The sequence below is a fragment of the Oncorhynchus mykiss genome, chromosome 15 (genome assembly GCF_057628025.1).
Source record: "Oncorhynchus mykiss isolate SJ-2025 chromosome 15, ASM5762802v1, whole genome shotgun sequence".
Taxonomy (NCBI): domain Eukaryota; kingdom Metazoa; phylum Chordata; class Actinopteri; order Salmoniformes; family Salmonidae; genus Oncorhynchus; species Oncorhynchus mykiss.
Genome location: NC_143036.1, coordinates 12,007,501 through 12,024,163, shown reverse-complemented (window position 1 = coordinate 12,024,163; position 16,663 = coordinate 12,007,501). Strand labels below are relative to the sequence as shown.

The window sequence follows — 16,663 nt, the reverse complement described above, 5'->3', positions numbered from 1 at the left end:
AATGACACTGGCTCTCATGAGGACCGCCACAGGAAAGGAAGACCCAGAGTTCATTAGAGTTACCAACCTCAGAAATTGCAGCCCAAATAAATGCTTCACAGAGTTCAAGTTACAGACACATCTCAGCATCAACTGTTCAGAGACTGCTTGAATCAGGCCTTCATGGTCAAATTGCTGCAAAGAAACCACTACTAAAGGACAGCCATGAGAAGAAGAGACTTGCTTGGGCCAAGAAACACAAGAAATTGACATTAGGCTGGTGGAAATCTGTCCTTTGGTCCAAATTTGAGATTTGTGGATCCAACCGCAGTGTCTTTGTGAGACGCAGAGTAGGTGAATGGATGATCTCTGCATGTGTGGTTCCCACCGTGACGCATGGATGAGGTGGTGTTATGGTGTAGGGGTGCACACCTCCAGGCTGTGTAAGGGCTATTTTACCAAGGAGAGTGATTGTTAAGGGAATTTTTTATCAATGATGACTAATTATGTATACATTTCAATCAGGACTGACTAGTCCAAATGCTATTATGTACTGTACATATATGAATTCTCTCTTGCTCCCATTCCCAATTGTATATAATATAGTCAGGAGTTTAATAACAATGACGGTCTGTTCCTTTGTACAAATGAATGAACTATCTCCAGACTGTCTAGAATGCTGATTTACAGTGACTGACCTTGGCTTTAGGAGAGGAGGGAAGGCTCGAGAACTATAGGGCCTCTCTATCGGTGTCATGAAAGAGATAGAACATTTAGAAAACGCTGACGTCATTTTCAGTTTATAACCTGTGGAAAAATGTGTATGTACCCAGTACTCTCTTGAAATAAACGCTATTACCTGACTTTTAAGACTGGTCTCGATCTATTTCATGCATAATATGATAAACTTACAACTTATCACGAAATAGAGAGAGTGTTAATTTGGTTTTGGCTACAAAACATATAGGAATTTAGAATTCCTCTAACAGTGATGGAGTGCTGCATCAGATGACCTGGCCTCCATAATCACCCGACCTCAACCCAATTGAGATTTGGGATGAGTTGGACCACAAGTGAAGGAAAAGCAGCCAAAAAGTCCTCAACATATGTGGGAGCTCCTTTAAGAACGTTGGAAAAGCATTCCAGGTGAATACCTCATGAAGCTGGTTGAGATAATGTCAAGACTGTGCAAAGCTGTCAAGGCAAAGGGTGGGTACTTTGAAGAATCTGAAATATAAAAAAAATATTGATTTAACACTATGTACATTATTCCATGTGTTTTATTTCATAGTATTGATGTCTTCACTATTATTCTACAATATAGAAAATAGTAAATATAAAGAAAAACTCTTGAATGAGTAGGTGTGTCCAAACCTTTGACTGGTACTGTATATACAGGTCACTAAGGTTAATACACGTTTGTTTATGGACAATACAAAATGACATAATTACCCAGTAACATTGAAGACATAAAACAATGATTTTAAAGTTAAATCTTTATTTATTATGACAACCACACCTAAGTCCATTCACAGACTAAGGATTTTTATTTTTATACTTTATAAACTAAAAATCCTTCTTGATAAAATAAAGTCTGAAATTATAGTTGCCATGAACAACACCTGGCATAAATGGGATGGTGTGTGTTTGTGGTCTATGACAACCACAGAGAGACTCTTGTATCTTTGCCATTATAGCACTTCAACCCTAATCTCAATTTTGAAGTTGTCAGTTTTCTTCTTCGTCACGATTGGCTGATCCCTCCTGATGACCCGGTTGGACATGACTCCAACAGGGTCACCGGGAGGGATCAGGCAATGAAGTTGGATGTCCCACTCGATTGACTACATTAAAATGGCGGAAGGCCTTCATTTCGCTGCCCATGCAAAGGCCCATGCAAATGCAACGAGAGGCCTCTATCATTTTCTATGATGACAGGTTCTTAGTTCATAGAAAGTTAAGAACAAAGAGGAAATGGAATCATATGGAATGCTTAACAAGGGTTGCCCTGGTAACCTGAGCACTTTTGAAGATTGGGTGCATGCTTGATTGGGTTTCTGTAGTTCTTTGATTGGTTGATTTCTGTTTGTGGTTCCACACAGTTTCTTTCACTTTGCTTTCTGGCACATAATTGGTGGGTTGCAGGCTTAAGAAGCTGCTTTCTGGCTACTATGGTCTGTGAGGACAGTTGTGGCGGGAAGGCAGGAGCTTGAGCTCATCTCTGGCTTATGATTGGTTGTTGAGGTGGTCGGTGGGCTGCTGTGGTCCATTGATCACATTGCGTTGGCTTTCTCTTAGGCACAGATCTAGGATCAGCTTCCCTTCCTCAAATCTTTACTTAAGCATTGGACGGGGTAAACACAAGACTGATCGGAGATATACGTTTGTGGTGATTACTTGCGAGGCCAGTTGTAGCAGAGTTAGTGGAGGGAGGGTAAGCTGGGTGGTAGCCTCACTTGCGGGGCTGGTGAATGTGCTGAGTGAGGTGCTGGTTCTGGGGCATCTTGGTGATAGATGGCTGGGGCTTCTGGTGAGCTACCTGGGCTGCTGCAGGGGTGAAGTCCTTATCACCCTGTGAACAGAACCACACAGACACTTAGTACAGCTGTGTTATAGAATACAGGCACTTACAGTGTCTCAGAATTCTTTGAAATTCTTTTTTTTTTTTACCACAATCTGATTCCAGACCATTTATTCAGAGCCCTATAGATGCTGTTTACGTGACACTGGCCTTAGTGCTCCTCCATGTAGTTTATATCACTTGTATGTATAGGTAAAAAAAAAACAGATACGAATCAGATTTGCATTTTTATTTGAGTCACTTCAAAAACTGCGGGTGTAAACAAGGCTATAGATAAGAGTTGTTACAGTAGTGAAGTCAGAATATCTGAGGCTATAGAGAACACACACACACAGTGTTTAATGTGCCATGTCTGTGTTTTGTAATGTTCATGAAGGTCATTTATTTTTGGTCAGATAACGATTGCAGTTTATGACCATAACTCCTATTGAAAACAATTCCGACAGCTGCTGTATTAGATCTAGAAGCCAGGGAGGTGACAGAACTCGTTACCCAGGTTAGGAGGCCTATATCTGGTCATCTCATCACTCTGAACCCCCTTATACTCAAATGGAGCTGGTACGATAAAAACTAACTAGTATGTCGTCTAAACTCTAAAGGGAAATCTGTGTTGATGGTCTATGTTGTGTTTCATTCCCGGAAAGTAACTGTCCAGTGAAAAGCTCACTTTTAAAAAGTCCATATTCTGTTAACTCCTACCCAAATAATGTTGTTGACTCCTACCCAAATAATGTTGTTGACTCCTACCCAAATAATGTTGTTGACTCCTACCCAAATAATGTTGTTGACTCCTACCCAAATAATGTTGTCGACTCCTACCCAAATAATGTTGTCGACTCCTACCCAAATAATGTTGTTGACTCATCCTATATTTGTTTGTGGCCAAAGCATTGGATACATTTTGTTATTTAAAAACTCAGGAGCATTCAATATCATCTTGGTAAGCAACTCCAGTGTGTATTCGGCCTAGTGTTTTAGGTTACTGTCCTGCTGAAAAGTGCATTTGTTTCCCATTGTCTGTTGGAAAGCAGACTGAACAAGGTTTTCCTCTAGGATTTTGCCTGTGCTTAACTTTATTCCATTTATTTTTTGCCTAAAAAAAACCCTCCATAGTCCTTGCCAATGACAAGCATACCCATAACATGATGCAGCCACCACCATGCACTCAGTGTAGTGTTGGATTTTCTCCAAACATAACACTTTGTATTCAGGATAGTTTTTGCAGTGTTACGTTAGTGCCTTATTGCAAACAGGATGCATGTTTTACAATATTTTTATTCTGTACAGGCTACTTTTCATCAAGGTTAGTATTGTGGAGTAACTACAATGTTGTTGATCCATCCTCAATTTTCTCCTATCACAGCCATTAAACTCTGTTTTAAAATCACCATTGGCTTCATGGTGAAATCGCTGAGTGGTTTCCTTCCTCTCCGGCAACGGAGTTAGGAAGGACGCCTGCATCTTTGTAGTGACTGGATGTATTGATACCCCATCCAAAATGTAATTAATAACTTCAAGATTAAAGTATTATTTTTTACCCATCTACCAATCGGTGCCCTTCTTTGCAAAACATTGGAAAACCTCCCTGACCTGTGCGGTTGAATCTGTGTTTAGAAATCACTGCGCGACTGACAGACCTTACAGATAATTGTACATGGTCAAAAGTATTATGCTCGAACATGTCATTCCAAAATCATGGGCATTAATATGGAGTTGGTCCCCCCTTTGCTGCTATAACAGCCTCTACTCTTATGGGAAGGCTTTCCACTAGATGTTGCAACATTGCTTCCATTCAGCTTCAAGAGCATTAGTGAGGTTGGGCACTGCTGTTGGGCGATTAGGCCTGGCTCACAGTCGGCGTTCCAATTCATCCCAAAGGTGTTCGATCGAGTTGAGATTAGGGCTATGTGCAAGCCAGTCAAGTTCTCCCACACCGATGGACAAACCATTTCTGTCTGGTCTTCGCTTTGTGCACTGGGGCATTATGCTGAAATGTTGACACAAACTGTTGACACAAAGGTGGAAGCACAGAATCTTCTAGAATGTAATTGTATCCTGTAGTGTTAAGATTTCCCTTCACTGGAACTAAGAGGCCGGAACCATGAAAAACAGCCTCAGACAATTTATTCCTCCTCCACCAGACTTTACAGTTGGCACTATGCATTCAGACAGGTAGCGTTCTCCTGGCATCCGCCAAACCCAGATTCGGCCGTCGGACTGCCAGATTGTGAAGAGTGATCCATCACTCCATCACGCCATCACTGCTCTAGAATCCAATGGCGGTGAACTTTACACCACTCCAGCCGACGCTTGGCATTGTGCATGCTGATCTTAGGCTTAATTGTTATGCTCTACGCGCTTCAGCACTCGGCGGTCCCGTTCTGTGAGCTTGTGTGGCCTACCACTTCGCAGCTGAGCCGTTGTTGCTCCTAGGCGTTTCCACTTCACAACAGCAGCACTTAGTTGACCGGGGCAGCTCTAGAAGGGCAGAAATTCAACAAACTGACTTGTTGGAAAAGTGGTATCCTATGATGGTGCCACTTTGGAAGTCACGGAGCTCTTCAGTAAGGCCATTCTACTGCCCATATTTATCTATGGAGATCGCATGGCTGTGTGCTCGATTTTATACACCTGTCAGCAACAGGTTTGGCTGAAATAGCCTAATCCACACATTTGAAGGAGTGTACACATCATTTTGGCCATGTGTAATTGTATGTGTAGGGGACAGCGAGGAGCTTGTCATTCAAAAATCATGTGAAACGCTATTATTGTACACAGATTGAGTCCATGTAACTTATTATGTGACTTTGTTAAGCAAAGGGGTTGAATACTTTGACTCGAGACATTTCAGCTTTTAATTTTTTATTAATTTGTAAAAAATATCATTCCACTTTGACATGGAGTATTATGAGTATTGTGTGTAGGCCAGTGAACACAATCTCAATTGAATCCCTTTTAAATTCAGGCTGTAACACAACATTTTGAAAAAGTCAAGGGGTAGGAATACTTTCTGAAGGCACTGTATATATTGTGTGTGTGTGTTGGAGTGTCAGTGTACATAGAGAAAAATTAAATACAAGGGTCAACTCAGATAGTCCATCTAGCTATTCAGTTAGCTATTCAGTTAGCTATTCAGTTAGCTATTCAGTTAGCTATTCAGTTAGCTATTCAGTTAGCTATTCAGTTAGCTATTCAGTTAGCTATTCAGTTAGCTTTATGGCTTGGGAACAGAAGCTGTTTAGGAGCCTGTTGGTGTAAGACTTGAAGCACCGGTACCGTGCGGAAGCAGTGAGAAGAGTTTATGGCTTGAGTCTTAAGATTTTCCAGGCCTCCGTTTCACACTGCCTGATAGAGATCCTGGATGGCAGAGAGCTCAGCCCCATGTACTTGGCTGTCCGCACCACCCTGTAGTGCCAAATCTTTTCAACCTCCTGAGGGGGAAGAGGCGCGTGTGTGGACCATTTTAAGTCCTTAATGATGTGGACACTGAGGAACTTGGAGCTCCTGACCTGCTTCACTGGAACCCCATCGATGTGGATGGGGCTGCAGGACTAAGCACACACCCCTGTGTTGAGGATGAGTGTGGCGGAGGTAATGTTACCTACAACGGCTGTGCGAAGTCGCTGGATATTGGAGGGAACCGGAACACACCACTGTTGTACACCGATTCAGAACATCCCAAACATACTTAAAGGGTAACATGTCTGGTGAGTATGCAGGACATGTCTGGTGATTTTGCAGGCCATGGAAGAACTGGGAAATGTTCAGCTTCCAGGAATTGTGTAAAGCTTATACCAGCCCATACCATAACCCAAACTCCACCATGGAGCACACCATTTCCAACGTTGACATCAGCAAACCACTCGGCCCCCACGACGCCATCCAAGCTGTCTGCCAGCTGCCACGACGCCATCCAAGCTGTCTGCCAGCTGCCACGACGCTATCCAAGCTGTCTGCCAGCTGCCACGACGCCATCCAAGCTGTCTGCCAGCTGCCACGACGCTATCCAAGCTGTCTGCCAGCTGCCACGACGCTATCCAAGCTGTCTGTCAGCTGCCACGACGCTATCCAAGCTGTCTGTCAGCTGCCACGACGCTATCCAAGCTGTCTGCCAGCTGCCACGACGCTATCCAAGCTGTCTGCCAGCTGCCACGACGCCATCCAAGCTGTCTGCCAGCTGCCACGACGCCATCCAAGCTGTCTGCCAGCTGCCACGACGCCATCCAAGCTGTCTGCCAGCTGCCACGACGCTATCCAAGCTGTCTGCCAGCTGCCCGGTACAGTTCAAACTGCGACTCATCCGTGAAGAGCACAAGGTGAGCATTCAGTCTGCCAGCTGCCACGACGCTATCCAAGCTGTCTGTCAGCTGCCACGACGCTATCCAAGCTGTCTGCCAGCTGCCACGACGCTATCCAAGCTGTCTGCCAGCTGCCACGACGCCATCCAAGCTGTCTGCCAGCTGCCACGACGCCATCCAAGCTGTCTGCCAGCTGCCACGACGCTATCCAAGCTGTCTGCCAGCTGCCACGACGCCATCCAAGCTGTCTGCCAGCTGCCACGACGCCATCCAAGCTGTCTGCCAGCTGCCACGACGCCATCCAAGCTGTCTGCCAGCTGCCACGACGCTATCCAAGCTGTCTGCCAGCTGCCACGACGCTATCCAAGCTGTCTGCCAGCTGCCCGGTACAGTTCAAACTGCGACTCATCCGTGAAGAGCACAAGGTGAGCATTTCCCCACTGAAGTCAATTACGACACCCAACTGCATTCAGGTCAAGGCCCTGGTGAGGACGACAAGCTTCCCTGAGATGGTTTCTGACTGTTTGTGCAATAATTCTTCAGTTTCATCAGCTGTCCGGGGGGCTGGTATCAGAAGCCGGATATGGAGGTCCTGGGCTGGCGTGGTTATACGTGATCTGCGGTTGTGAGGTTGGTTGGACATACTGCCAAATTCTCTAAAATGTAATTTGAGGCAGCTTATGGTAGAGAAATTAACATTCAATTATCTGGCAACAGCTCTGGTGGACATTTCTACAGTCAGCATGCCAATTGCACAAACTTGAGACATCTGTGGCGTTGTGTGACAAAACTGCACATTTTAGTGTGGCCTTTTATTGTCCCCAGCACAAGGTTCACCTGTGTAATGATCATGCCGTTTGATTAGCTTCTTGATATGCCACACCTGTCAGGTGGATGGATTATCTTTGCAAAGGATAAATGCTCACTAACAGGAAAGCAAACAAATTTGGGCACAACATTTCAGAGAAATAAGCTTTTTGTGTTTATGGAAAAGTTCTGGGATATTTTATTTCAGCTCATGAAACATGGGACCAACACTTTACATGTTGCGTTCATATTTCTGTTCAGTAGAGTGTAGCGATTCATTATACCATCTAAACCGCTGTGAAATATATTTTCCTAAAGCAAAAATATTGTAGTTTCAGCTGTTTGAAGCTGGTGTACAAATCCGAAAGTAAAAGAAAAGTACAGCAAAAATAGAAATAGCGCACATAGAACAGATCTACCGCTTCTTAGACTTGCTTTCAATGAGAATGACAAGATCTATAACTCACACTTCTATGTGTATTTGTTCGGGTCGCCCAAAAAGTTACATATTTACACTTTAAATGATGGCGAATTAAAATCGCTGCCAACCAGAAAAGACAGTAAAGCAGGAAGAGAGAAAGTCAGGGTTTGAGAGAGAGATCTCTCTCCATAGGAATGCAATATAATTGAGTGGAATTTAGACAGTGTTAACCCCTAGTTCACCAAACCTCAGATAGAACTGAGGCAGTAAGGCTAGCCTTTATCAGGGAGATGTAGCCCCTCTCTCCAAGGTCATCTCAGTGGGAGAATATAAAGTCATCTGAACAGCTGCCCCCTGGTTCACCAGGCTTTATTTAAGGCCTGTAGCAGCCTGCAGGCGTGTTGGAGGATACATGGCAAGACTAGGGGAGAGCCGGAGAGGTAAAGGGCCTGCAGGCGTGTTGGGGGATACATGGAACGACTGGGGTTAGAGCCAGAGAGGTAAAGACCCTGTCGCAGCCTGCAGGCGTGTTGAGGGATACATGGAAAGACTGGGGGTAGAGCTAAAGAGCCTGTCGCAGCCTACAGGTGTAATAACACAGACAGATAGAGGATTAAAAAAGGTACAGATGGTAAGTAGGAACCACAGGGAGGTGTGCTTAGCTAGGGGGGTCAGTATGGTGTATGTGGAAAGGGGTGGGCTAAGGTAGGGGTGTGTGTGTGTGTGTGTGTGTGTGTGTGTCCACTTACCTTTGTAACCACTCCTGAAACAACCACAGTGGGCTTTGGTGGGCTAGACAGAGACAGAGAGACAGAGAGACAGAGAGAGGTTATAAAAACAGACTGACTAGCTCCATGTCAATACTCTGACGGGACAAAATAACATTTTGTTGAGATGAAATGTCAGTGTCAATATCAAAACCACTGACCATCGACTTTCTTTTTCAGGATGTTACAAAGACAGGAACAGAAATCGCTTCTGTTTGATCCCATTGAACAGTGAGTGTGTTATAAGGAAAGGAACATCCTGGCCTAGTATGACTCCAGAGGGAGAGACTGCAGAGAGAGAGAAAAAAGAGCCCTGAGCTCAGCCACAGTACTGTGGTGCTGTGGACCTGCCTGCCAACCTGCTAAATGACTAACATTAATCCTGGTCTGGATCTACACTGCAACTCAAACAGCAGACATGAGGGAGGGGTGAGAACACACCTTTGGAGCAGGGAGAGAGAGGAAAAGTTGAGAGGGAAGGAACGAGAGCGAGTAAGCGGGATTATTCCGAGGTGGACATGGACCTTGACATGGGAAACGAGTCCGGTCTAGTTTAACAGCAGAACTATTACAGGAAGTAAAATGCTGTCCTCAGCAACTACCTCTGGAAGTTCGGACAGGGCTACATAAAGTAGCATACACACTTAAGGTAGTCTACATACTGTAGATAGCATCCATGGTACAAAACCCGCGACCTTGTCAAGAAGTTAACGACTGACTAACCTAACGTAGCATGTTTTTTTGTTTTTAAAAGAGCCTAAAACTACATCCCCCAAAAATAATAAAAACTTCTGCACTGTTCAACCAATCCAGAAATGTGAAGGAGGAGTTAAGATGGAGTGTCGTCATGTTAACGTCCAAAAGAGGAAGTGGTGTCACAGGCTCCATTTCCATTGTTCCCTCCACTTCCAGTGCTCGTTTCCTGTGACCACGGAGGCTGTACCCGCTTTAAGTTACATGTTGTTGTGTTTGATGCAAGAAACCACTTTACAAAATTAAATGCATTGTTTTTACTCTGCCATTTTTAAAGTCATGCCCCTCCTCAGCCCTTGACTTTTCTTAAATAAGTCTATGTAACACACTGTCAGTGATAGAATCTGAAAATCACAACAGAACTGAAGTTATAACCAGTTTAAGGAGGGCATGTCATTTTAAAAAACGTGTTTCCCCCATTGCCCCTCCTTCTCCACTCCTCAGCCTGAGCCTGAGCCTTAACCATCTGAGCCTGAGCCTTAACCTCCGAGGCCTGAGCCTTAACCTCCGAGGCCTGAGCCTTAACCTCCGAGGCCTGAGCCTTAACCTCCGAGGCCTGAGCCTTAACCTCCGAGGCCTGAGCCTTAACCTCCGAGGCCTGAGCCTTAACCTCCGAGGCCTGAGCCTTAACCTCCGAGGCCTGAGCCTTAACCTCCGAGGCCTGAGCCTTAACCTCCGAGGCCTGAGCCTTAACCTCCGAGGCCTGAGCCTTAACCTCCGAGGCCTGAGCCTTAACCTCCGAGGCCTGAGCCTTAACCTCCGAGGCCTGAGCCTTAACCTCCGAGGCCTGAGCCTTAACCTCCGAGGCCTGAGCGCCAAAAAAGCTAGTAAGCGACCACACAACCACCAAATAAAACTGAGACGGGAGAGAGGAAGGGCCGGCACCATTTAGATAGAACAAGCTGGTGACAATGCTACGGGATGATTTTCAGCACAAAATGTCATCAGAGAGCAGGCTCTACATCTCAAGCAACAAAAAACAACAACAACCCCCTCACCAGCTTTCGTTGTTTATGTTGACATGCTCCAACAGATTACATTGTGTGAAGACGTCACCATTAAGCACTAGCAGACAATTGACTGCGATCATATTGACACATTCATTATAAATGCCATTATCGCTTCTGTGCTGATTTTCACAATTTATTAAGTACATTTGGTACTTATAATGATGTTTAGGCTCCTGATTTTTCATTTGATTGTGCGTCTTGCTGACCGTGCATCTTTAGGTTGGGATATTGTTTGTCTTTTAGTCAATAGACAACGTTACCGCGACCCAACAGATTTGCTTTTTGATTCATAGTTGGAAAAAAGGCACTCCACAAATAATAATGTTGAATACTTGAACGTGTTTAGTTGACATTTATTTTTACATACAGCCTACAGTAACATAAACTCATGAAAACACCATTGTGTTAATTTAAATATATATATTTTTGTATTCTAACATTACCCAAGACCTTTATAAACAGAACCAAATGTTTATTTTTTGTGATAGCATACATGTATTAATTACACGGTCAGAATGACTGCTCATTAGCTTGAGGGGAGGGGGGGGGGGGGTCACTCCAGGCCAAGCGGTTCTAGTGTTAACCGGCAGAATATCTACTGTCAAAATGTATATTTTGCCACAGTTGAATTTCTGTACTTCAATGACACCCATGGTTCCCTCATCTGGCTATTGGTATAAAATTATATATAAAACTACTGTTAGCCTAAACCAGTGAAGAGCAAAATGATCCACTACGTTTTTACATTTTAGTCATTTAAACAGACTCTTCTCCAGAGAGACTTACAGTTAAGTGCATTCATCTTAACATAGCTAGGTGGAACAACCACACACACTAAGAGTATGTGGACAACTGGTCGACGAACATCTCATTCTAAAATCATGGGCATTATAATATATGGAAAAATATGGAGTTAGCAGAAAAGGGGGAACTATAACAGCCTCCACTCTCCTGGGAAGGCTTTCCACTAGATGTTGGAACATTGCTGCTATAACAACCTCCACTCTCCTGGGAAGGCTTTCCACTAGATGTTGGAACATTGCTGTGGGGACTTGCTTCCATTTAGCCACAAGAGCATTAGTGAGGTCGTACACTGATGTTAGACGATTATGCCTGGCTCGTAGTCGCATTCCAATTCAAACCCATTTCATGAATCTCCCGACGAACAGTACTCGTGCTGACGTTGCTTCCAGAGGCAGTTTGGAACTCGGTAGTGAGTGATGCAACCGAGGACAGGCGTTTTTTACGCGCAACACGCTTCAGCACTCGGCAGTCCCGTTCTGTGAGCTTGTGTGGTCTACCACTTCGCGGCTGAGCCGTTGATGCTCTTAGACGTTTCCACTTCACAATAACAGCACTTACAGTTGACCTGGGAAGCAATTTGACGAACTGACTTGTTGGAAAGGTGGCATCCTATGACGGTGCCACGGTGAAAGGCACTGGGCTCTTCAGTGTGGGCCACTCTACTGCCAATGTTTGTCTATGGAGATTGCATGGCTTTGTGCTCCATTTTATACATGTCAGCAACGAGTGTGGCTGAAATAGCCCGAATCCACATATACTTTGGCCATGTAGTGTCATTTTAATTTGAATCCCAGCCCCCGTAGGAGGCCTTTTGCCTGGCGGTTATTGTAAATAAGAATTTGTTCTTAAACGTCTTGCCTAGTTAAATAAAAGGTTCAATTAAAAAAAAATAATAATGAGTAGACCAGATCATCATGAGCACTCACCTCAATTTAGATAAATATCAAAAATGGAGATCTGCCATTGAGTTATTGAGACGAGTCCCCGTGCTTGTATCAAATCAGCGCAATGGTGCTGGCCCAATCAAAAACAGTGATGAAATTATAGCTGAACACACGCTGGGAAATGATTTAACATAAAAATAAAAATAAATTAAACGGATGAGGAGTTGCAGTAAGTAAAGTTTTGATACAAGCCTTCAATGGCATTAGCCTACTTTATTTGAATATTCTGGTCACTCATTGATAGTCATTCTCACAGTAATGATTTATTGATTCATCCAGTTGGTTAAGAAAAGGTATGTGGTGAGCTTTACAAAATGATGTGTGAAGTGTGTACTTTACAGGCAGTGTAAATTTGGCCACAAGAATGGTAACAGCTTGGTAACAGGTGCAGCATACCAAACGTCATTATGAATCATTAAATCTAAACGATTTAATTTAAACGATGAAGCAACGACTAGTCATATTTTTGGTTGTGCAAAACATTTGACCAATCATTTAAGGCCAATTTTTTATTTATTTATTTTTTACTCCCAACTGGTGCAACAGGTCCCAGAAGACCAGGAAGTGTGTGTAGCAGAGCAGAGTAGACCATGGTGAAAACGCTCTGTTGACTGACTATACAGTCAACTTCCTGACTGGCTTCAACATTTCAAGATTTACTTGGACTGGGAGAGCGAGCCAATACTCTCTACCCCCCTCTCAGTCTATCCATCTCTCTCTCTCCTCCCATCCATCTTAGAGGTCTAAATTGTATGTGACAGGCGTTCCCTTGGCCACTCGGCTCCACATCTACACAGAACCCACCTGCCCACTGTCGAGAGCAGGTGGACACACACATGCACACACTCTAAACTAGCTCTTTAATGAGCGACAGCTTGAGCCAGAACTAGGGCAAGAGCCAAGTTGTATGCATCAGTGGGGATTTCTACTGCATTTCACACGGGCAGATTCACAGCCGCCTCTGATCTCTCCAGAGAGAACCCGGAGCCATGCATCAGTGGGGACTCCTACTGCATTTCACACGGGCAGATTCACAGCCGCCTCTGATCTCTCCAGAGAGAACCCGGAGCCATGCATCAGTGGGGATTCCTACTGCATTTCACACGGGCAGATTCACAGCCGCCTCTGATCTCTCCAGAGAGAACTCGGAGACATTATGGCAGCCTCCCTCTTTAGGCCAGGATGGAAGGTAAGCCTCTCTGTGGTTCAGCTATCACGCAGCAAACAATCTCCTCCTCTACCACACACACGTTCAAAGGTTTGGGGTCACTTAGAAATGTCCTTGATTTGTTTTGTTGACGTTGAGACTGGTGTTTTGTGGGTACTATTTAATGAAGCTGCCAGTTGAGGCCTTGTGAGGCATATGCTTCTCAAACTAGACACTCCAATGTACTTGTCCTCTTGCTCAGTTGTGCACTGGGGCCTCCCATTCCTCTTTCTATTCTGGTTAGAGCCCATATGCGCTGTTCTGCGAAAGGAGTAGAACACAGCGTTCTACGTGATCTTCAGTTTTTTCCTCAGAAAAAGAATAGACTGACGAGTTTCAGAAGAAAGGTCTTTGTTGACCTTGCTCGAACACACTTTTTCAGTTCTGCCCACAAATTTTCTATAGGATTGAGATCAGAGCTTTATGATGGCCACTCCAATACCTTGACTTCGTTGTCCTTAAGCCATTTTGCCACAACTTTAGAAGTATGCTTGGGGTCGTTGTCCCTTTGGAAGACCCATTTGCGACCAAGCTTTAACTTGATGTCTTGAGATGTTGCTTCAAGATAGCCACACAATATTCCTCTCTCATGATGCCATCTATTTTGTGAAGTGCACCAGTCCCCCCTGCAGCAAAGCACTCCCACAACATGATGCTGCCACCCCCGTGCTTCACGGTTGGGATGGAGTTCTTCGGCTTGCAAGCCTCACCCTTTTTCCTCCAAACATAACGATGGTCATTATGGCCAAACAGTTCTATTTTTGTTTCATCAGACCAGAGGACATTTCTCTAAAAAGTATGATCTTTGTTACAAACCGTAGTCTGGCTTTTTTATGGCAGTTTTGGAACAGTGGCCTCTTCCTTGCTGAGCGGCCTTTCAGGTTATGTCGGTATAGGACTCGTTTTACTGTGGATATAGATACTTTTGTACCTGTTTCCTCAAGCATCTTCACAAGGTCCTTTGCTGTTGTTCTCGGATTGAGTTGCACTTTTCACACCAAAGTACGTTCACCTCTAGGAGACAGAATGCATCTCCGTCCTGAGCGGTATGACGGCTGTGTGGTCCCATGGTGTTTATACTTGCACACTATTGTTTGTACAGATGAACGTGGTACCTTCAGGCATTTGGAAATTGCTCCCAAGGATGAACCAGACTTGTGGAGGTCTGCAATTTTTTTCTGAGGTCTTGGCTGATTTCTTTTGATTTTCCCATGATGTCAAGCAAAGAGGCACAGAGTTTGATGGTAGGCCTTGACATACATCCACAGGTACACCTCCAATTGACTCAAATGATGTCAATTAGTCCATCAGAAGCTTCTAAAGCCATGACATCATTTTCTGGAATTTTCCAAGCTGTTTAAAGGCAAAGTCAACATAGTATTTCAACTTCTGACCCACTGGAATTGTGATATAATTCACTGTAGGTGAAATAATATGTCTTAACAATTGTTGGAAAATGTACTTGTATCACGCACAAAGTAGATGTCCTAACCGATTTGCCAAAACTATAGTTTGGTAACAAGAAATTTGTAGCGTGGTTGAAAAACAAGTTTTAATGACTACAACCTAAGTGTATGTAAACTTCCGACTAACTGTGTATGTATGTATGATATATACAGTGCCTTGCGAAAGTATTCGGCCCCCTTGAACTTTGCGACCTTTTGCCACATTTCAGGCTTCAAACATAAAAATATAAAACTGTATTTTTTTGTGAAGAATCAACAACAATTGGGACACAATCATGAAGTGGAACGACATTTATTGGATATTTCAAACTTTTTTAACAAATCAAAAACTGAAAAATTGGGCGTGCAAAATTATTCAGCCCCTTTACTTTCAGTGCAGCAAACTCTCTCCAGAAGTTCAGTGAGGATCTCTGAATGATCCAATGTTGACCTAAATGACTAATGAGGATAAATACAATCCACCTGTGTGTAATCAAGTCTCCGTATAAATGCACCTGCACTGTGATAGTCTCAGAGGTCCGTTAAAAGCGCAGAGAGCATCATGAAGAACAAGGAACACACCAGGCAGGTCCGAGATACTGTTGTGAAGAAGTTTAAAGCCGGATTTGGATACAAAACGATTTCCCAAGCTTTAAACATCCAAAGGAGCACTGTGCAAGCGATAATATTGAAATGGAAGGAGTATCAGACCACTGCAAATCTACCAAGACCTGGCCGTCCCTCTAAACTTTCAGCTCATACAAGGAGAAGACTGATCAGAGATGCAGCCAAGAGGCCCATGATCACTCTGGATGAACTGCAGAGATCTACAGCTGAGGTGGGAGACTCTGTCCATAGGACAACAATCAGTCGTATATTGCACAAATCTGGCCTTTATGGAAGAGTGGCAAGAAGAAAGCCATTTCTTAAAGATATCCATAAAAAGTGTTGTTTAAAGTTTGCCACAAGCCACCTGGGAGACACACCAAACATGTGGAAGAAGGTGCTCTGGTCAGATGAAACCAAAATTGAACTTTTTGGCAACAATGCAAAACGTTATGTTTGGCGTAAAAGCAACACAGCTGAACACACCATCCCCACTGTCAAACATGGTGGTGGCAGCATCATGGTTTGGGCCTGCTTTTCTTCAGCAGGGACAGGGAAGATGGTTAAAATTGATGGGAAGATGGATGGAGCCAAATACAGGACCATTCTGGAAGAAAACCTGATGGAGTCTGCAAAAGACCTGAGACTGGGACGGAGATTTGTCTTCCAACAAGACAATGATCCAAAACATAAAGCAAAATCTACAATGGAATCGTTCAAAAATAAACATATCCAGGTGTTAGAATGGCCAAGTCAAAGTCCAGACCTGAATCCAATCGAGAATCTGTGGAAAGAACTGAAAACTGCTGTCACAAATGCTCTCCATCCAACCTCACTGAGCTCGAGCTGTTTTGCAAGGAGGAATGGGAAAAAATTTCAGTCTCTCGCTGTGCAAAACTGATAGAGACATACCCCAAGCGACTTACAGCTGTAATCGCAGCAAAAGGTGGCGCTACAAAGTATTAACTTAAGGGGGCTGAATAATTTTGCACGCCCAATTTTTCAGTTTTTGATTTGTTAAAAAAGTTTGAAATATCCAAT

At 43.9% G+C, this 16,663-nt stretch overlaps 1 protein-coding gene across 1 annotated transcript in view; it reads right to left on the bottom strand.

Annotated features, from left to right (window-relative positions):
• Window positions 1-1,460: 1,460 nt before the first annotated feature.
• The window catches only part of LOC110489585 (death-associated protein 1 homolog), a 21,074-nt gene continuing 5,871 nt past the window's right edge, over window positions 1,461-16,663 (bottom strand). The window contains exons 3-4 of the mRNA XM_021562320.3: window positions 8,836-8,878; window positions 1,461-2,551 (exon numbers count right to left, since the gene is read on the bottom strand). Coding sequence (XP_021417995.1) covers window positions 2,432-2,551; window positions 8,836-8,878 — 163 coding nt within the window. The 3' untranslated portion in view covers window positions 1,461-2,431. The remainder of the gene's footprint in view (window positions 2,552-8,835; window positions 8,879-16,663) is intronic.